The sequence below is a fragment of the Aethina tumida genome, chromosome 4 (assembly GCF_024364675.1).
Source record: "Aethina tumida isolate Nest 87 chromosome 4, icAetTumi1.1, whole genome shotgun sequence".
NCBI lineage: Eukaryota > Metazoa > Arthropoda > Insecta > Coleoptera > Nitidulidae > Aethina > Aethina tumida.
In genome coordinates, this window is record NC_065438.1 from 23,336,330 (window position 1) to 23,360,228 (window position 23,899).

Consider the following 23,899-nt stretch of genomic DNA (forward strand, 5'->3'; position numbering starts at 1 on the left):
AAAGTGCGGCTTCGCATCCTGGCCGACATGTTCGGAAAGCATCGAAATGGATAATGGTGTAATTAAACATATTGATTGTTTCCTGATTGCGTGACTTACAATTTAATGCACGGTTAATGCCCGAAAGTTGATACGTCCGAAACAACAAGCGCCCAATTAATCACGGAGCGTGTTTGATCGCCAAACTTACAATGTAATCACGACTGGAGGTTTTGTGGGCGAAGACGTAGAAGTACGACTGCAGGTGCAGGGCGGCGTGGTACCTGGCGGTCTGGACGATGGGCGCCACCGTTCTGGCGTCGGAAAGGATGTCGAGCAGGGCGTCGCGGGCCAAGGTGGCCCGGTCCGGCTCCATGCCCTGGTAACCCTGGTGGTTTTGCTCGCTGAAGTCCCCGGAACGGGTGTACTGGGCCAGGGTGCGCACCAGACACAGCTCCGGCTCCATCTCGCACCTGGATCTGATGTAGCTGCGCAGCTCGCTGTCACGTTCCTTCTCCAGCATGCCGTGGGTCAGCTCCACCGGTCCCAGGAGGTGGATGCTCTCCTGTTCCGTCACACCGTACATCAGTTCGAACCTGAAATGTTCAATAAATAATGGCATATCGTGCCGATTCCATAAATAACATCTTTCAGCTTGATCGATAAGTTATTCCGACCCGAATTGAATAAAAGATTATCATTATACAATTGTATTGGAAGCCGTACATCATTTCTGAGAGTATTACATATTCATTTATCTTTCTTGGCCGTTTGCGGCTTGTGCGGAACAAAACTTCCATTTCACGTGCAGTGAGCACGTCACGGGGTATATGTAGCAAATAAACGGATTGCCGGGGCGGGCAATAGACGGATGTTTGTATCAAATGGGAAAAAACCTCAGACGTCAAGAGTTAATCGAAATTATGAAACTCGATAGTGAGGAATTGTTTCAAAACAGTTTGTTTGAGTTTCGCAACGTTACTTGATATTTTTAAGGAACTTGTGCTGAAGTTTTAACAAATTTTTTGCTTGTTTAAGTTGTATAACAGGAATATAAATATGATCAATGTTTAGTTTGTCCTAGTTTGGCTTCCTTGCTGTAATGAACAATTATCCCTGCAGCTAGAATGGATGTTTAGATTAAAATTTTAATTATTAAAACTTACTTTTTAAAAATGTCATAATACTGAGCCATTGATTTCTTTGGGTCGTTGGGTACGACGACTGAGTCAACGACAGGACCAAAAATAGTCCTGTAGGGGCCAGTTTTGACGTCGGCCGACATGATTTCGTCCAGCCTCTTCCTCCTCAAGCATTTGGCGAAGTCATCGGACAACTGGCAGTTCAATGCTTGAGACACCTGATAAGTGACGGCACTCGGATTGCCGGCCAAAGCCCAATCGGACAAGGCGGTGCCACTCATCAAAATGGCCCTGTGGAACAACACTAGAAAAGCACGAATTAATAAAGTGAGCGGATGCAATTAAGACGTGACGAAAGCACGAAACTATGCGGAACTCGGATGATTGGACGGGTGTGCTTAATTATTTACACGAAGGTGTCGACTCACCGGAATTTGCTGGCGGAATCTCAGACACCGTTAACAACCCTCCACCGTCATCGATCCAAATCCCAATCTATCCTTTGTCGGATTGTTCTCAAAGAAAAAAAAAACGTAAGGTAAAAACTCACTCTGGTTCCCGTGTAGGGGGCTGATCATGAGGAGACTGGCGCAGACCGCGCCCGTTCCGTGTCCGAAGAGGGTGACGGCCTTAGGGTCGCCGCCGAACGCGGCGATGTTCTCCCTGACCCAGAGCAACGCGGCTATCTGGTCTATGAGTCCGAAGTTGCTCTTCGCCAGGCTGTCGATGCCTGCCTTTAAAAATCCTGAAAACATCCGTTAATGAAAAAATTTGATACTGAAGTCTGGCTGTAAAAAAGCGAGTGATTTACAAGGGTAAGATAAGAAATATTGGAGTCTCGTTGTGGCGGTGTCAAGGTTGGTCCCAAAACAGTTTTTGCGTCATTTGAATGGTGAGGGACAGCGGAAGGAGGAACAAAGCGCGTATCTGAAACATAAGTAATAACGTCCATCGGAATAACTCGTTCAGACTCCCACGGGGCAGATAGAGGGAATAATATAAATCGTATGTGTATATTGTGAGAATTCGCCAAAAACCTGTCATCTTTATGGCCGCGATATATATACGACGTGAGATTTCATCTTTTTAACTCGGTACGGAATCGTCTTTGTTGCGGGGAATGTATCTGCCCCCAAGACGGCTTGATTTCCGCCGAGGAAAATTTATATGTGGCGACCTTTTTTCTTTAAATATACACTTTGAAAGCTTCATTTGCGGTTACCACTCTCTTGACAAATATAATAAACACTTTGGCATAATAAGGGCGGCCCGTTCCTCGGATGCGGAGCGGCGGAATGAACGGGCGAATTTGTTTTTATGTTAAAAGCTGAATTACACCTACCAGTCACAAAGGTTTTATTGTTGCTTTCTTCTTTATTTTTCGTTGGGGGGAAATTTTTCAACCAGACACCAACAAATTCTTCTATTCATAAGATAACTTACACTTCTTCGTGTCTTTTGAACGGAATAATTTAAATTATTTCGAAAATCAGATTATCAATGACATTATACTGTAGCAAATGTATTACCAAAATAAATTTTAATAAACAATGTAATCTCCTGCATAAATTATACAAAATTACGTCAGAAACAGAACTTTTAAACCAAAAAAAATATGACAATCCTCCATGTTATCTGGAAACTAATTCGTTAAACTCTATAAAATTTTTGTTAAAATGTTGTGGAGCATCTTCTCCTCGAAATTTGGGAGAATTTGTACCAAAATGAAATTGGAACCTAGATTTTGAGTATGAACAAAAGATTTGAGGCTGTTTTTCATAGTAGAGGTGGAAATACCCCATATTAAGTTCAAATTTTTATTCTTTATAAACATCATGTTTTGTTAATTTTTAATTTTTTTGGAAAAACTATATTTTTTATGATTTTTTGTACTAATTATGAATAATGATCAATTTTTAAATATATATACAAAGTGTGTATGAGTTTATTTTTTTTTTTATTTTTCAGAAAATATTAATAATAATCAATTATAATAGGTATTTTGCGTTAATTTGGAGCAAAATATTTTTAATGTAGTATATTTATTGGCCTTCAATATTATCCTCATGCATTTATATTGTAGGTTTTGAAAATGATTTAATTAATTCAAGTTATAATTAAACAAAACTGAAGTACAATAATCTAAATGGGGACTAATGGTTGGCTTATAAATTAATATTCTCGTGTTTAAATATAAGTTGTGAGTCTCTTAAATAAATAAATCTTTTTGAAAACTGTTTTTAAAACATAATTATAATGTTGTAAAATTTAAGTTGTTATCTATAATTACACCTAGGTATTTAATTTCTGTTATTTTTTCATTTCTCATCCCTATCATTAATATAAATTTTAAAATCCATATTATTTTATATTGATAATTATGATATTACTTATAATCATAAACTTAGATTTATTAATATTTATACTTAAATTATTATCACAGATCCATTTAAAGATCAGAGATCACTCCTTATTTTCAGTTTCAAACATATAATCAATATTACCAGCAATGTTTCAGCATATCATTTATGAATAAATTGAATTAAACAGTCCCCACCACAGTCCCTTGTGGAACACCAATTTCACTTCTTAATTCGATTGAAACGCAGTTTTAAAATTAGACTTTTTGATATCGGTTAGTGTAGTAATTTTCAAGCCAGTTAAACCCAGTTCCACCAAACCCTCATCATCTTCAACTTTTTCAGTCAAACGTTTCAAGAGCTCTCCTGAAATCTACGAAAACTATTGACATAATTTTATTTTCTGTCACCAACGAATTTAGCACATTCATTAAAAATAATAGTTTACAAAAACCACTGTGATTATTTTCAATTACATTAATTTTGTCACTAGTTTTTTTCACCATTTCTTCAGAACAAAATCTTCTTTGAGGGATAAGCAAGAGATAAATTAAAAAACAACCGACTAATCACAAAGTGCGGTTTGTTTAGAAATAAAAATTGAAAAGATTATTTTTATGTCCATTAAATATATAAAAAGTAAAATAAATTTAGATCGTCAAAGAGTCCAATTTATCAAAACAAAACATCCTTGAAATATTTCTATTGAATAAATAAATTTCTAGATTCTGTATGATCTAAGAAATTCACTTCAAAAGTGTATTTGGAAAGACGGAGCAACCTTTTAACTGACACCTGGATAAAATTGCTGAAATATCATGAAACAATAAGCCGACTCTAAAACAATTTCGTGTCCCCATTGTAAAATATCACCAAAAAAAAATAGTCCATTATAATGGACGTGCTATGTGTGGTGCCTTCCAAGAAGAAGACTGTTACTTTTGCCTCCGGAGAATATTTCACACAGATTTATGGTCGAGATTTTAAAGAACAACCGCCGTCGTATTGAGCGGGATGAGTTTCGACGACTATAAAACTCGTTTTAAGGCAATTTAAATGTATAGTATGAACGAAATTGTTATTGTACCGATGGACGAAAATTGTTTTCTAGTTTAACGACACACTACGAATTTCACAAATAAAATTGAATATTACCGGCGTATAAATTTCCATTTATTCAAAAACAACGGATTAAGTTTCTTTTATAAAAAGCAGTAAAAACAATTCCGTTTAAGTAACTCAATTAAGATTGCCTGAACGAGACATAATCCTTATAAAAATACAACGAGTCGTACGTTTAAACGAACAGAGAGAAAAAAGAATCGTAAAAAATATTATTAAGGATTAGATAACAGTTGTTACAAAGCCTTGTTTAAGGATTGCATCTTAATGTTCGGTACGTTTCTTTTGTGTGCAAATTAAATATTTATACATCCCCGGGTAAATACGTAAAGTCGAAAATTACAGGGGAAAATATTCATTTCGTAATTAAAGCTCCGGGAACGTTCTGCCGGATTTTCAACGATGTTTTTTACGACAACTATTGACGACCTTTTATCATAAACATCGGACAACAGTTGTCCCGGATCGAAAACCGTCTGACAAGAAGAATAGTTGGGAGAAGTTTCGGGTCAAAGTACAATAAAAGCACTATAAACTGAAGGGTGAACCAATAAACCAGCCAATTGTCTTTATGTACGCAGCACTTGTGGATAATTTCGGGGTTTCGGGAACTGTTTCGCACTAAACCCAAATACTTATTAACCAGCTTTCCGATCTGTCCCTCTCTTCGCTCGCCATCACCAGCCCCGAAATTATTTTTACCGCAGCGAATTATTGGGCTTTATTCGGCCATCAAATGTTAATTGGGTAAAAAACACGCAGGAATTTGTGTTAGTGGATGTTACATCAGTTATTTCCATCAGAATTTTAAATGAATTGGACTTTAATATACATACATCATCGACAGTATTAATTTAAGCAAGCTTAAATAATGCAGCATAATAACAGTTTGCAAAGTTATTGTTTCAAAATAAAATCAATCCACAAATCAAACAATATACTCTGTTTGACATTCATTTGCGAAAATAATGGTTATTGTCAAGTATTCTGTAATTATATGTCGACAAATACCACTAAAATTTAATAATAAGTTCAATAATCAATAATACAATAAATTGATGATTGTAATCGAAAATCCCCACTGATAAAATGAATATTTATTTAATCAAAAACCTGCTTTGAAACTGTATACAATTATTTCTCTTGGTCAAACAATAACAAATTTTACTCTCTGTGGTTTGAAATGGCGAATGCGCCGGTTTAAAATGTATAAATAAATAAACATTCATTGTTTTAACAGTTCATTTGCGTAATGTAATTTTAAATTATTAATTTTATTCCCTAACCCCCAATAAATGTTGTACGACCAGGAATTTATTTGGGACCAAACACAAGGTACGATTAAATCCGTATAAAACTCAGTTTTAATTAGTCCCCATCGAAATTTTCCCCCGAGTAGATTCCATAATGATTTAATTAACGCGTACAAAATCAACCGTAAAATATCGAGATGTTTCGCTTACCCAAAATGCCGAGGCGATAATTGAGTGTGACGACAATGACCTTCCCGTAACCAGCCAACACGCTGCCGTCATAAGGATTCCCCGAATTCCACTCGAAGGACTCGCCGTGCAGGAATATCATCACCGGATACCGTCTCGTACTGGAACCGTCACCTGAAATCACAGTTCGTTATTTGAATGAAACGACGTTGGGTTGTGGAAACGTGGTTTTTATTTTTTGTTAATTCGTATGCCGTTCAGAAGGTACATTTTTCCGAAAGGCCTGACAACAACGCCCCCGATGATGTACTCCAGTTTGTCTGACTTCAGCCACTTATAGATCTGGCCGTCTTCGTTGTTGCTGGTGCTGGCTATGGGTTGACTTGCTTTATTGAATATTTTCAAAATGTTCTCATCCTGCTCCTTCCGCTCTTTCCTGATGGCATTGTGACAATCGAGGCACACTCTCATGCGAGTGCCGCTGTTATAAATGGGCACCAGGATGCCGTTCTGGGGAGTTATGTGACACCTCTCGCATTGTCTTACGCAGGTCACGCAAATTTCCACTGGCATTTTGTCAAGTTGTGTGTCACAATTGTCATTGCCACTTTTTTTTTTATTTCGCGTTTCGTTTTGAAAGTACACGCACGGATCATCTAGTTGAAACACACTTTACAAGTGAAGCTTTCGGCTGAGTTAGAACGCAGGAACCTGTAACGTTTCAGAGCCTTCAGCTTTCAGCTCGGGCGGTTCGGCTACCGTCGTGCAGATGGCGATGGTGATACCGTTGGGAAAAAGGGTCGATATAAATTAAATGCTTGGCACAAATTATGTTTCTTCTTTTTTGGCGAGATGCAGATTATATTGATTAAATGATGATAATTTCTGGGTTGTTAAATTATTAATCTGGTTACACTGATTTAATCCTGTAAGTTTTGTGCTGGTCTGGGTTTTAATTAGTTTTCAGTCTGTTTGAATGGGATTTTTATGTGCCTAACAATAAGTCTATGGTAGTGTAGTTAAATTAACGTTGATTGTGTTTAAGAAATAAATAATGGATATAAATTGTTAACAATAAAGTAAACGTCAACGTAATTAAATTTAACGTTTGATAACAAATACATTAATTAAAGCTATTAAATAGGCATTTGTAATTTCCTAAAATAATAACGTAATTACCGTGTAATCAAATTTGTTATTAATTATGATTACAAATCAAAAGCCTAATTCAAACCTGAATTACTATAGAATGAATATTAATAAATGAGTTTGTTTACGCGTAGGTGGTGCTTACATATATTGTGAGTTCCACCTTTTATATTAACTTTTGAAACGTCCATTACATGTAAAGTTGAAAAAGTTTTATAATTTGAAATTCGTACGGCTTTAATTCATGTAATTTATATTTTAATAAGAGGGTTGCATAAAAAATTGCGTTAAAACATAACGAAGGGTAATTTATTTTTTGCCTATTAATTTCTCAGTCCCGTGAGTTTGAAAATGACTAATGAAACAGTATATTAAATCGTCATCTTAATTTAATAATTCAAGACAAGATAAATCCATGTTTGGAGTCTGCCAATAAATATTGCCACATTAACGCAGAGTTATTTTGGCAATTTCCCCTCACTCATACATGAAGATGGCACGCAGACATTGTCTTGTCGCATGTTCCTTAATCATCGCATAACGGGGAGAATGGATGGTTCTCATTTAATAAGAAAAAGGAGCCGCCATCGCTGAAACCCCCGCCGTCTTAGGGAATGTCGTTTCGTCCCGGCGCGTAATATTAGAAATCGTTCGTCAAATTTTGACGTCGTGGCAGCCGCAACCGCTAAATTATAATCGGATAATTTACAAAACCGTGTTTTGGCAGTGCGGCGATTTATCTATCCGTCTCCGATATCGATTGAAATTTTCAGTTTTGACCTGTCGACGTTAGGGGATGATCTTGGTCTAGACTTACGGATGCGAAATCCGCCTCAATCTGTCATCAATATTAATACGCGTCCGTGGTTGAATGAGAACCTTGCACACGGACTAAAAGCACATCGACAATAAGACCTGGCGGACTCGGTGCTCGCAAATCCGGCCGTGAGATTTATGGTCAAGTTTTCTGAGTGTGTTCCACTCAGACTTTCTGTGTCAGCGCAGACAGTTCTGCACGTCGCGGATTTGGATTAATGGCGAGACACCTCAATATTACTTATTGTTACTTTGGTTTTTGTAAAAAATTGAAACTGTCTCTCGGCGAGAAACTTGTAACTGACAAATTTTATAAGTAAGACTGAAAGCTTTCTTTTTTCATTTTTTCGTGTATTTTTCAACTTGATAAATTAACAGTAAAATTTGTCACTGTAAAATATAAAATGTAAAATGTCTCATCTTGTTGAATACTAATACTATTATTAATTAGCAATTATTAATAGTGATTCAGCTTTAAATAAAATCTTATTATAATATTTTTAGATAAATATTCAGCAAAATTAAATTTTTTTTATGAAATGCACTTTCCACAACTTGTTTATTATTACTAAAATTATTAATAAATGCATTAAAAATTAATCTTGTCTAATATTAATAGAATTATTTATTAACAATTATTAATGGAGAATAAAAGTTTTAAATAAAATTTCCATCTAATGTTGTGAAAATATTTTTATGCAATATTAATAATTAATTTTAAAATAAAAAATGGAAATAATAAGATTTTCATACATTATTTCTTTATCTTTAACAAAATAAATAATTAATAATTATTTATTGAGACTAGTAAGATTAAAATAAAAGGTTGACATAATATAATGTAATTAAAGATTTACATACCTCAATTTGTTAATTAATATAAAAATAATTAAATTTTGAATTAAAAATGATATCTAATTTTGTCTAATTAAAACAAAATATGGTGCTAACTTGTTGTAGTAAAACAAATATATGTCTCATCTTGTCTAACAATAGAATTATTAATTAATAATTATTAATAGAGTTGAAGTTTTAAATAAAAAATTCCTTCTAATCTTGTGAAAATATTTTTGACATATTTTGAGTAATATTAAAATGAAAAGGGAAATAATATGATGTAATTAAAGATTTGTATGCCTCAATTTGTTTAACATTAATAAAACAAATAATTAATAATTATTTATTGAGACTTACTCTTTTGGATTAAAAATTATATCTAATTTTGTTTAATTAAAACAAAATATGGTAATAACTTGTCTAATATTACTAGAATTATTAATTAACAATTATTAATGGAGCGTTGAAAATTTGAATAAAAAATTCCTTCTAATCTTGTGAAAATATTTTTTACATATTTTCAATAATATTAAAATAAATAATGGAAATAATATGATGTAATTAAAGATTTGTTTAACATTAATAAAATAAATTATGTACTAAAACTTACACTTTTAAATTATAAATTATATTTAATTTTGTTTAATTAAAACAAAAAATGGTAATAACTTGCTGCAGTAAAATAAATATATGTCTGATCTTGTATCTTATTAGTAGAATTATTAATTAAATATTAATTAAAAATTAATTTAATATTAAAATAACAAATGGAAATAATATGATGCAATTAAAGATTTGTATGCCTCAATTTGTTTAACATTAATAAAATAAATAATTAATAATTATTTATTGAGACTTACTCTTTTCTATTAAAAATTATATCTAATTTTGTTTAATTAAAACAAAATATGGTAAGAATTTGTTGCAGCAAAATAAATATATGTCTGATCTTGTTTAATATTAATAAAATTATTAATTAACAATTATTAATGGAGAGTTGAAGATTTGAATAAAATTTTTTTTCTAATCTTGTGAAAATATTTTTTGGTATATAAAATAAAAAATGGAAATAATTGCAATTGTAATGCAATTAATAAATTATATCTAATTTTGTATATTTAAAACAAAAAATCTTGTCTAATGTGAATAGAATTATTAATTAACAATTATTAATAAGAGTAGAAGTTTTAAGCTTTTGAAAATATTTTTTAACATATTTACACCAAGATTAAAATAAAAAAGAGAAATTATGTGATGTAATTAAAGATTTTTATGCTTCAATTTGTTTATCATTAATAAAATAATTAATAATTGTTTATTGAGTGTATTTTGGATTAAAAATTATATCTAATTGTGTTTAATTATAATAAAAAATGGTAATAACTTGATACAGCAAAAGTTAAGGTATAAAAATTTAATATTAGAAGAAGATTAGAAGATACTTTAATTTATTTTGATTATTCCCCAATCTATGATAAACACAAACCATAAGTTGATATTTATTTAATTAGTAAATTAAACAAATTGAATTCATATTACCTATAAGACAGAAATATAGAAGCACGTAATAAATATTGAACTAATTGGTTTACCCACTTAAGGTTAGAAGATACTTTAATCTCCTTTGATCATTTCAGTGGTTAAACTGACTCGATCTATGATAAATACAAACCACATTTTTTATTAAATCTGATCTAAGCTGATATTTATTTAATTAGTAAGTGAAACAAATTGAACTCAGATTATAAGAAAAAGAAATAGAAGTTCGTAATAAATATTGAACTAATTGGTTTACTTTGTGAAAACAAGTTTGTACTTGAGTGTTCTGAAAGAAATCCATTACCAGTCGTTTTCTTAATCTAACTGTCTGACTTTGTAAATTGCACTCTTCGAATATATTTATGAATCTTTCAAGTGCATTTTTATATGTATACAGAAACTAAATTATTTCACATTATGGATTTATGTTTCTTGTTTTCTATTAAAAATATTTTCAAATACACTTCGCGTTTTACTTTAAACATAAAGCACAATTTATGGCACGGAAAATCCATTAGAGAGTCAGGATGCATTCGCAGTATTTACATTTTAAAATCGAGGATCTGTTTATGTTAGGTCATTTTAAAAAGTAAGCCAAAGCCGACTTTGTCTGAACAAATTTAATATTGGGAAATGATTTTCTATTTCATATTTTATTTGCTCTGTCTCTGTGCATCGTGCACTTTTTCACTGACCCGTCCCGGACGGTTTGGATTTACGTATTTGTTGTCGGATAAACATTTGACTTTGGTTTGAATTATGCCGGAAAGGGAAAAACAATTATTTACACATTCACCCGGACTGCGAGCGCAAAATCCAAATCCGACAAAGAAATCAAGGAAACTCACCCCCCGCATCGTGTTTGTTTGGTGCCATTTATCCGGGCATTAAGATCCCGTTCGGTAAAACGTCCGCTTTGAGAAATCGACAACATTAATTTCTGGAGATTCCGTCGCGAAATTTGCAAATTGCCATAAGTTCTGTAACGGGCGGGATTAGGAGTGCGCGAAACCTTGTACCGTAACGAAAATTTAAGAAGATTTCAAGTCGCGAAATCGGCTTAATGCTTTATAATTTTCAGCGCAATATGCCCCCGATCCGACGCGCCGCTGAAACTGCGATAGTGCCCCGGAATTTCGCTGGATTTAGCAGCGGAGCTCAAGAAAAAAAAAAACACGTAATCTCTGTTAGCTCCAAATTCCTGGAACCGACTAAAAATACATTAAATCGGTTTTTAAATAAACAGGCGCGTCACAACGGCCGGAATAATAATCGGAATTCGGGCATCAAAGGAACCGAAATAAACAATTTTCGACCGGCAAACTTAAGAATGCGAACTTTGAGCTTTGAGTGTCGCGACAACTAAAACACAACGCTCAAACTTTATCCATAATATTTATCGAGTCTTAAAACGGCTTTGCCACGATGGCGGGGAGTTGTAAAACTGAGTTTCTATTTACATGGCGTCGTTCGGGAGTTTTTAGCCCGAGAAGTGGATACGCGTAACCGCCCATAAACGTCCCCACATCCGCATATTAATTTTCAACTAGCCACAACGGATTTGTACCCCGGCTTATCGGTCCGACTTTCATCCAGATTATTCCGGTGGAACCGGACAGCGGCGCTGCAATACGAAACAATTCGTGTAATCTGTTTATGCGAAAAAGCCGGGGCCCGGTGTAAAAACAGCCGCCGGTACGATATGCAAATGCTACGGCCCAACTATGGGAGATATTAAGGTAACGCATTTACATCCGAATGGAATAAATTGCGGAGACGCGTGTGTATTGTCAGGTTGATGGATTACCTTCGAATTACCGCGAAATAAAAGCAAAACACGCTGACAAATTGCCAGCGGGGCCCCCTTCGCCATTTTGCACCGCCGAAGATATTTAACTATCCGATGTATTCCGTTTTAAATTACTAACGTAAACAACGAGATGTAAATGTTGCAAATGCGTTTCGACGCTCTAAATGGATAAATAGTGTTTTTAGTTTTTCGACGTAACCAAATGAAAATATTTATTAGAGAATTATGAAAATAAATTATTTTCCGGCAGTTATTTGCAAATGCATTGAAAATAAACTGTGATTTTACTGAACATGTTTCCAAATTACTTTTTAACAAGGTTGGAAGGATATTTTTTATTAAAACAGCTCGGTAAATTAATAATTATATTAATATTAGACGAGACAACTCGCTACCATTTTTTATTTTACCGTTGCTGAATATTTATCTAAAGACAAATCAAAAAGAATAGATATTTTTTTTTTTTTTTGAACTGTAACTTTTCATTAATAATTGTTTATTAATAATTCTATTAGTATTAGACAGTAACACATATTTTCTTTTATTTTTTTTTTTTTGTTTAAGTTAACAAAATTAAAAGTAATTTTTAAATTTAAAGTGTAGTTCTCAATAAAAATTTGTCAATATTGTTATCACATGTTGTTTTAATTTGGCTAAAAATATATCTAAAAACATTCTCACAAAGTTAACAGAATTTTTTTGTTTAAAACTGAAACTCTCCTTTAATAATTATTAATTAATAATTTTATTAGTATTTGACAAGATGAGACATGTGCATATTTTACTGTAAAAAATTATTAATGTATTTTGTTTTAATTGATCAAAATTAGAAGTAATTTTAAAATTTAAAGTATATTATATATATTATTAATTAATTATTTCATTAATAATAAACAAATTGAGGATGTAAATCTATAAATATAAATTATTATTATCATTGGTTATTTTAATTTGGCTGAAACTATATATACAGACATTTTCACAAAGTTAAAAGAATTTTTAGGTTAGGTTAAACTGAAACTTTCCATTAATAATTATTAATTAATAATATTATTAATAGTAGGCAAGATTTTTTAAAAAAAATATTACCATTTTTGATTTAATAGAACAAAATTAAAGAAATTTATAAATTTAAAGTATAATTCACAATCAATAATTATTAATTAATTATTTCATTAATAATAAAAAAGTTGAGGATATAAATTTATAGATATAACTTATGGTTATCACTTATTATTTTAGGTTGGCTGAAGATATAAATAAAAACATTTTAATAAAGTTAAAACAATTTTCTTATTTAAAACTGAAACATTCCATTAATTAATAATAATAATTACTAATTAATAATTTATTGGTATTAGGCAAGATCAGACATGCACATATTTTATTATAAAAATTATTACCATTTTTTGATTTAATAGAACAAAATTAGAAAAAAAATTTAAATTTAAAGTGTAATTCGCAATAAATAATTATTAATTAATTATTTCATTAATAATAAACAAGTTGAGGATATAAATTTATAATATAACTTATTGTTATCATTTGTTTTTTTTTTTAATTTGGCTGAAAATATAAATAAAAACATTTTTACAAAGTTGAATGAATTTTCCTGCTTAAAACTAAAACTCACCATTAATAATTATTAATTGATAACTTGTTAGTATTAGTTAAGATGAGACATATATTTTACACTAAAAAATTATTACTATTTTTTATTTTAATTAAACAAAATTAGAAATAATTTTTAAATTTAAAGTTTAATTTGCAATAAATAACTATTAATTAATTATTTCTTTAATAATAAACAATTTGAGAATTTAAATCTATAATTATAACTTATTTTTAGTATTTGTTATTTTAATGTGGCTAAAAATATATATAAAATATTTTCCCGAAAATTCATTAATAATTATTAATTAATAATTTTATTAGCATTAGAGAAAATGAGATACGTACATATTTTATTGTAAAAAATAATTACTACTTCTTGATTTAATTAAACAAAATTGGAATAAATTTTTAAATTTAAAATGTAATTCACAATAAATAATTATTAATTAATTATTTCATTAATAATATCTATAGTTGTTGGAATTATTTCCTAACGTTTCGCTAGCACGAGTGACTACCATCTTCAGAGTTCTGATTTGATTCGTGTCACTTTGACATCTCGGAACAATGGTCACGAAAGCCTCAACCATTACAAATATTGACATCATTTGTTATTTTAGATTCGCTGAAAATATATATAAAAACATTTTCACAAAGTTAAACGAATTTTTTTTATTTAAATCTTAACAATTTTATTAGTATGAGACATTCAGATATTTTACTGAAAAAATTATTTCTATTTTTTGTTTTAATTGAAGAAAATTAGAAGTAATTTTAAATTTAAAGTGTAATTTACAATAAATAATTATTAATTAATTATTTCATTAAATTCATTCATTAAAGTTTCTTTCTCTTTGTTGATTGTTGATTAGAACTGTGGTCATTTAACAGTTTAAAAAACAGTTAGTTTTCAAAAATGCATCGAAACTGTTCACACTCAGTTCAAAACATATTTGAATAGACCCTGATATTTGATCCAATTGTATCTTAAAATAAAATTATTGAACTTACAGTTCCAATAAAACCTACGCGAAAATACTTGAAATTTATTATCGCACAGTATTTATGATATTCAGATAAAACAAAACAAATGTTGACACATTGAGAGCAACGATATATTATATTAAGTTTTACTTTTTGCCGTTGAATTTAATTTCGATTTTAATATAACAGGAAACGTCCCAACCTGAATTATTTCTATTTCTTTATTAGTCGCCGTTCCCGTATACTTCAGACAATTACGCTTTTTACATTTTAATATTCCTTTTGCCTTAATTAAAATTCGTTTTCTGTTTACTAATTTGGAGTCGCTGCCGGTTTAATTTCGAAATCTTTAGGTATGAGCTTTGTTAAAAATAAATTGGGCTGTCATACTCACTCATTTATCCCATACAAAACAGTGTAAGTCTATTTTATAACTTTTTTCCTCTTTTTTGGACTTTGTTCGCGTTGCAGGGGGCGCATTTACGTATTATTAACTTCTTTGTCGGATTTCGCTGAAGTCATTGACTGCTTCGGCCTCCGATGTCTGTTTTTCGTCTGCCAAACGTATTTATAGTCCCTCGAACTTAATGTGAATCCAATTTGGGCTTAAAATAATTCAAATGTAATTTGTTTTTGTCTCCGTGAAAGAGACCAGACGGTTTCTTTGTCGAAGGGCTTAGTGCCGTGAATAAAAGGTGACTTAATGTCAACTATTTCGTCGTCGAGTCATTGTTCCCAATTTATTTTCGGCAAGTGCTTTAATTAAGGCTTTTGTACTTAAATTACTCCAAAAAAACTTAGAACATAGATTATGTCTTGGTGTTCCGATCGGTTTATTTAATATTCACAATTTAATCTAAAAATGTAAACATTAATTATCTTAAACCGTGAGTCGGTGTACTTCAAATTAAATCCTCCTTGTTTTAATTAATAATTATAAACTTTTATTATTCCAAAGCCTTTGTGAATATTCATAAGACGACGGCGAATACTTGGGTGAATTTAAAAAGATTTGAATATATATTGACAAAGAAGGATACACAACACTAAGATGGTTAAATTAAATTTTTGTGTAAGGCAAACAAGCGGTTTTATAAAGGGAAAATGTCCTCTTTGTCGGCGTAATAAAGTCCTGGCAAAAGAGTTCAAGCTTCTTTTAAGCACGGCCGATTATTTTTTAAACACGGTTTCATAGTTTAATCAACGGTTTATTTATCCCTGAAGCTTGAACATAACCAATTAGAATGTTGACATGAAGGATAATGATTATCTGATCGGGTAATGAAATTCCCTAAATAACTATCGATACAATAACACGAATTACATCGTGTTGCTGAATTGATCTTGTTTCATCGACGACAAGATAATTAGATCGATACTGTTGTCGTCCATAGTCTAATTACAAACTGTTAATCCAACCTTTAAAACTAATGTTTACGGTCTCTTGTTGTTGGCAAGTGTGCCATAAAATAAAAACAAATCAATAGAGGGATAGAGCCGAGCGTTTCCCAGTTGAACTTGGAACTTGGAATGCGAGTCCATTACTTGAAATCTACATATTTACATGTGTAGTAAAGTTTTATTGTGGCCCGGTTTTATTTTTAAATAACAGAATTGAACGTTAGCTAGCTATTTAATTCCACGCTAGTGGTTTTTCTTTTTTTTCCGAATAAGACCGCACTGTTTCCAGGGTCTGGAAAGTCATTGATCTTATCAAACGGATACCGAAGTTTTAAGTGGAAAACACCGAGTTGTTTTCGACATTCCACGAGTTAAATCATTTGAATTATTGGCGAAATTCAATTTTGAGGGTCGTTGTCGACATTAAGTATCCACCCCCCGTACCCCCGACACACACCCGGTCGGCCGACCGGGAGATGCTTAAAATACTTTTGGAAAAAATCCGGCACGGATGATTGAAATGTTTCGAATAACTTTTTAATTTCGAATTATCGTCCCCCTAATTCGATCACGACCGTTCCGAACTCCCGTAAGAGGTAAACGATTAATTAAGCACCGGTCCAAACCAAACCGTATTAAACCACCATTAATCAAATACAAATCAAATATGCGTCGATATGCAAAACACAACGTCAAATTATATAATCCTATGTCGAATAAAACGCGTTCCGGCGAAGCCCAGGGAAACGAACGTTGGAGATTAGTGCACACATTTCACTGTTCGATTACATATTATTGCGATTGGAATGGAGTCGAGTGCTCGTAAGACGAGCGGGATTAGTCGAATTGATCGTTGTTCAGATTAAGAGCCTCTCCAAGACTGAAAGCTTTCCATCCAGATAAAAATGCAGACGGAGTTTAAAAAATTTATCTGGTTAGCTCCGAAGCTTTTGTTTGTGTCTGGCGTGCGCAAGAACTTGTCGCTGATGTTTCGAGTGAGGGATTGAGTAGAGCGTGTTACCCGAATGGTTTGTGTGTGTGTGTGTGTGTGAGTGTGTGTAAGTTATATCCAATTTGTTGGGGCATCGAACCGTCGCGAGTAAATTTCAATTTGTTGCCGCGCGCCGAAATGATGCATTCGTCCAAACAAAAATGGATGGCGACAGCGCTAACAATAAAAAATGACGTGGCAATGTCTGCCAGATAGACCATTAAGGTGAAGTGGGCCCTGAAACAGTAATAGAGCTCTAACTATGGCTGTTAAAATCTCGACAGTGACAAAACGCCAAAGCCGTACGAGCTTAGTTCGCTCACGTATTCGATGTGCGGGACCCACTTCCCCTTTTCCGCTCCCGTTCCCTGCCCGTATACCCGCCGCCTCAGTCCGGGAGCTCGTAAATTGAGCGAAGGACTCATAAAGCAGCTCGAGACACTATCGGTCGCACATCAGCGCTACGTGGTTTACATTGGAACTATATGAATATAAGGATATCATAGACCGAAACCACCTGAATCGCATTCAGTTTCCCCGTTCAATTATGCAGGTCGCATCGGGTCCCGAAACACCCGCCCAAAGATATATTGACTTTCTTACCCTTTTAAACCGCACATCGGTTTATTACGCGCCAAACTGCATTGTTATGCTCGCCAAATTGGGCCCGACCACCATATAAATCCACTTTGCAGCCTCCGTAGAAAGAATCAAGTGCAGATCACTTTTCTTCATGACTGTAACGTGAGGGATTCCCCTGAACAACAACTTCCAGCAAACCCATATACATTCAGGTAAATAAAGGAACATCGTCATCAAAGATTCAACTCTTCATTACTTTGCCTGACGACTGCAAGTTAGAGGAATCCCAGAAAACTGTTACTTTTTCAAATAAATCAAACACTTTCAGGTAAATATGTGTTTGAATGTTTGGAATACTTCACTGGAATGGTATAAATCCACTCTGCAACGTCTATTAAAAGATTCACCTCTCGAGTTGTTTGCCTGACGACTGCATTTTAAGGGAATTCCAGAATAGTCTCTCTCAATAAAATCGTACCCTTTCAGGTAAATTTGTGTTTCAATGTTTATAATACTTCCCTGGAATGATATAAATACACTCATTAACGTATATTAAAAAGAATCATTTCCCGATTTATTTGTCTGGCAACTGCAACCTGAGGGAATCCCAGAAAATTGTTACTCTTTCAATAAATTCACATACATTCAGGTAAATTTGTGTTTGAGTGTTTGTAATACTTCACTGGAATGATATAAATTCTCGCTGTAACCCCTATTAAAAGAATCACCTCTCGATTACTTTGATCAACGACTGCAAGTTGAGGAAATACCAAAAAATTCTTACTCCTTTAATAAATTCATACACCTTTACGTAAATCTGTGTTTGAGGATTGTAATACTTCACTGGAATGATGTAAATCTACTCTAAAACGTTTATTAAAAGAATCACCTCTCGATTAAATTGCCTGACGATTGGAACTTGAGGGAATCCCAGAAATTTGTTATTCTTTCTATAAATTTATACACATTCATGTAAATCTGTGTTTGAGTGTTTGTAATACTTCCCTTGAATGATATAAATCCACTCTGTGACGTATATCAAAAGAATGAAATCCCGATTACTTGTCTGACGACTGCAACTTGGGGGAATCGCAGAAAATTGTTACTCTTTCAATAAATTCATATATATTCAGGTAAATCTGTGTGTTGAGGGTTTGTAATACTTCACTGGAATGATCTAAATCTACTCTAAAACGTTTATTAAAAGAATCACCTCTCGATTACATTGCCTGACGATTGGAACTTGAGGGAATCCCAGAAATTTGTTATTCTTTCAATAATTTATACACATTCAGGTAAATCTGTGTTTGAGTGTTTGCAATACTTCCCTTGAATGATATAAATCCACTCTGTGACGTATATCAAAAGAATCAAATCCCGATTACTTGTCTGACGACTGCAACTTGGGGGAATCCCAGAAAATAGTTACTATATCAATAAATTCATATACATTCACGTAAATCTGTGTTTGAGGGTTTGTAATACTTTACTGGAATGATGTAAATCTACTCTAAAACGTTTATTAAGAGAATCACCTCTCGATTAAAGTGCCTGACGACTACAACTTGAGGGAATCCCAGAAATTTGTTATTCTTTCAATAAGTGCATACACATTCAGGTAAATCTGTGTTTGAGTGTTTGTAATACTTCCCTGTAATGATGTATATCCACTCTGTAACGTATATTGAAAGAATCAAATCCCGATTACTTGTCTGACGACTGCAAGTTGAGGAAATACCAGAAAATTGTTACTCTTTCAATAAATTCATAGGTCTTCACGTAAATCTGTGTTTGAGTGTTTGTAATACTTCATTGGAATGATATAAATTCTCCCTGTAACCTCTATTAAAAGAATCACTCGTACACATTCGGATAAATCTGTATTTGAGTGTTTGTAATACTTCACTAATCACTGAAATGATATAAATTCTCCCTGTAGCCTCTATTAAAAGAATCACCTCTCGATTACTTTGGCCGACGACTGTAAGTTAAGGGAATCCCAGAAAATTGTGACTCTTTCAATAAATTGATACTCATTCAGGTAAATCTGTCATTGGGTGTTTGTAATACTTCACTGGAATGATGTAAATCCATCCTGTAACTTTAATGAAAGAAATCATCTTTTGATTACTTTGCCTGACGACTGGAACTTAAGGGAATCCCTGAAAATGTTTACTCTGTCAATAAATTCATACACTTTCAGGTAATCTATGTTTGAGTGTTAGTAATACTTCACTGGAATGATAAAAATCTACCCTGTAACCTTCATGAAAAGAATCATCCTTTAATTACTTTGCCTGACGACTGAAACTTGAGAGAATCCCAAAATATTATTACTCTTTCAATAAATCGATACACATTCAGGTAAAAATGAGCTTGAGTGTTTGTGATATTTCACTGGAATGATATAAATCAGTTCCGTGACTTCCATTAAAAGAATCTCCGATTACTTTGCCTGATAAGTGAACCTTAAGGGAATCTCTCAAAATTGTTACTCTTCCAATAAACCCACACACACACACACGCGGATTAATAAAGCCCTAAACAATGGCTTGTGCGTTTGTAATATATTTCATCGCAACGGAATTGTTTGTTTGCTCGTTTGTAGTTATCGTAATCGAATCGTTAAGTGTTGCGTTATGGAGGGAAATAAGCTATTGATCAAAACGTTTTGTTCCGTAAATTAATTTTTCTCAGGATTGACGGTGTTTTGTTTGCGAAATAAATTAAATTATTGACGTTCTGCATGTGCCCCATAAAATTGCCGCTTTACGACACAGTTTTATATTTTTCGTCGACGCTCCATCCGAATCCGGGACTCCAATACTTTGTGACACTTTTAAGCCCAACGAAAAAAACTATATGAGCCACGCACATGGACCTTTTGTCCAGTGATTAAAATGCAAAGTAATTTATTAGAGACGTAATAAGGCCACGGCTGCAATATTCATGGAGGACGAGGATCGAACAGGAGGCGGGCGACAAGGATCGTGACCGACCCCCCGAAGTGGAACAGCTGCCCGACAATTTCTGCGGACATTGCCAAGACTCCATCTCTGCTCTATTTAGCGCGACCAAGAAAAACCATCGATTTGCTACGTACAATGTGTCACATCCAATATTGATGACTTGTATCTTCACCAAAATTCCGCTTAACTATTAATTATCCAGTCACGCGATGGTAAAACACCGATCCTCGACAAAGTAAACAACGGGGTCCCGTCACTCAAACGCAACTCCCGACCGAACAACAACAAAACGGAACAACGCTTGTGCGTAGAAATCCGGGACGATATATTATTACATTGAAATAAATACGGGGAATTTACGCCGGATCTTGCCGTTGAAAGGGTGGCGAATGTGTTTTCGGGGCAAATAAAAGTACAGTGAAAGGTTGTATCGGTTAGATAAAGGCCGACATAAATACGAGTAAAACATTCCTTCTCCGATTTCGTGGCCTCTCTCCCTTTATTAGAAATCGCAAAAGGATACCCCGGGGCCTTTTTCTCCGGATACGCGACCGCATAATTCCTGGCCAATCTCCGCACCATTGGGAGTTGGCACGGCCGAAAACGTTATTGTTAACATTAACATAACTTACATAAAGTTTTCAGTCACTTTAATTGCTATTTTGTCTCCTGCTTCGCATTCGTCTCAAAAATTGTATCGGGTTTTTGAGGCTAGACCTCTAAATTGGTCCCATTACATTTCCATATAATTGTAAATTGCACCCCCCCTTGAAAAATGTGCCACATCTGCTACAAAAATGAAATGAGGCCACATTAACAATTCAAATTCGAAATTAATGTAAAATCAATAGGGTACGTGTCCCCTCCAGTTTCTGGAATCTGTACTTAAATTAACTGATGAATTCGCCTCTCTAAATGAAGGTCTCACTTAATTTTAATCGATCAGCACTTTACACAACTCGTGAAACAACAGAACTCCACCCCATTAATTTTGGAAAAGGCAAAACTGTAACCCAGCTGCATCTTCTTGATGATTCCTTGTAAAAAACGGGCGCAGTTTGAACGTTATAATAAATCAAGTACTGTAGGATGTTAACTTGAATTTTTTCCTTTGATACAGTTTTTAATTTTGCCTGCACAATGAACGTGAAACCTCGCCAATGTTTCACTCTTTACATTTTGTATTTTTCTCAACTTTTGCCATTTATAAACGTGCCGTATTCAACTCTGCAGTAGCTGCATCGTTTTATGCGTTTTATTTTTGTTGTCGTCAAACTTTACGACACATATTTGACTTTGAATAATAACCGCACACAAAAAAAAAAAATAATTCGTACCCAACAAAAGATAGATGAGCGCAGTTTTTTCGCTATTTCACTTACAATCGTCGAACTAATTCGTTTTAAATTGCCCCGCAGGTTCGTATTTTAATGTTGACCTTTTGGGGACGGCTTTCAGCTGTTTTTAAACCCACTTAATACATATATATTATAAATGCTTTATAGTCCACTAAAAGCCCCCGCCCGAAAAAACAACAATAATTCCGCCTGCATCCAGTGCATTAAAATAAAGCACCCTCCATAAAGGCTAAATAACCCACGAATAACCCTAAATGCGCTCTAAAGCGCGGGGAGTTAAAAATCTTTAGTGGATCCGGAGCCGCGTCACGAATAAATTCCCGTCGTAATTCAAAAAACGGGCGTCGAAATATTTTTTAATATGGCAGCACGTTCCGATATTGCATCGGCTGAGTATCTATCAAATGGACATCAAAAAGTTTACTGCGTCTTTAAAGTTTATCACAATGTCGGGCGTAGCTGAAAATGAAACTACCGCAGTGGAAACATCGACGTTCGCGTTGCTTATTGCAAATATGCACGTTCCTAGGAATTTTTATCGAAGGTTGACATTGCCCAGATGCTCGGTGCAGCAGTCTGTTTTACATCGTTCCGCTAACTGGAACAATTGGGTAAGTTCTTTGTTCCTAAGGAAGTACAAAGGACAAAGTCTTCATTATAGATTAACTGCACACTCAGCCATTATTTATTGTCTCGGCTACAATGTTCCGTTCACCATGTCAACGTGAATGGTTCTGTTAAGCATTGAATCAACATTCATCGAACACCGTTTCGGCGCTCGATGATGGTCTGATTAAATCAAGAACTGGCGACTAATTATGGAATATTCCGTACTGAACGGCCAACTTGCACATTGTCCCATCTCTAATTAAACGTAAACGGTCTAAACTTGAAATCTTTGACGAAACATGCGAATTAAATAGGCCGGCGATCGGGGCCTTTTTCACGTCGTTGGTTCTGACAGAATCAATGGACCTTCTGGACGTGATATCTTATGTGGATCCCCCCGGGGCCGGTTCCAACTTCCATAATTAATGCATTGTTCGTCTGGAAAACTTTCTGGTCCGCATAAAAAATAAATTACCGCTGGTAATTACATTTTAAAAAGTTGCTAAAAAACCGGGCTCATTAAAGAAACATTAAGAAGATATAATAAAAATTTTATAGGATCGTCCATTATTCGTACTGATAGCAAATAAGCCGTTTTTAAGTGGTCCGAAATGAAATACTGGCTCCAACTTCCCTCTTCTATTTTACCGGGGACGGTTTCAATGACTGCTCAAATTATTCATTGCCGGTTATAATCTTAAACTTAGTTTCACATTAAAACTATTGCGGAGATCAACGGGAATTGAAAACCAACTGGGAATTGTGAAAAAGATGTAGATAAGTCTCATTACATTTATTAAGATACTTCGGAAACTGTGCGAAGTGTAAATTTTGCATTATTAAAGCGCTCGTAAGGTCGGTCGTAAAAAGGTGCCACGCTTATTAGGATTCTTTGCTGAACTAATATTTCAGAGCCAGCTAAACTTCCTATGAACTACACTGGGAGTCTTTTGAAGTGGATAATTTAGATTTCCTAGATTAAATAAATTTAAAAATCTTTTCAATAGTTTTTATTTTGAGTAGTAAAAATGCCAAGATGTCCATTAACTAATGAAACTCGTTTACCTTCGCTAGGAAAATTGGTTATATAGGCTCACAGGATAAACAATCATCATAGTATTCAAGGACGCAATAAACTCGATTCTGTAGGAACTAGACCTCGAAGGGAACGTTCAAGACTAACAACTGTCAAACA

General features: G+C 33.7%; 1 protein-coding gene across 2 annotated transcripts in view; it reads right to left on the reverse strand.

The window, feature by feature from the left end:
• LOC109598641 (neuroligin-4, Y-linked) overlaps positions 1–23,899 on the reverse strand; it is a 43,551-nt gene that overhangs the window by 3,207 nt on the left and 16,445 nt on the right. For both annotated transcript variants that reach the window (XM_049966317.1, XM_049966316.1), the window contains exons 2-5: positions 6,067–6,219; positions 1,672–1,866; positions 1,146–1,425; positions 191–575 (exon numbers count right to left, since the gene is read on the reverse strand). In XM_049966317.1, coding sequence (XP_049822274.1) covers positions 191–575; positions 1,146–1,425; positions 1,672–1,866; positions 6,067–6,219 — 1,013 coding nt within the window. The remainder of the gene's footprint in view (positions 1–190; positions 576–1,145; positions 1,426–1,671; positions 1,867–6,066; positions 6,220–23,899) is intronic.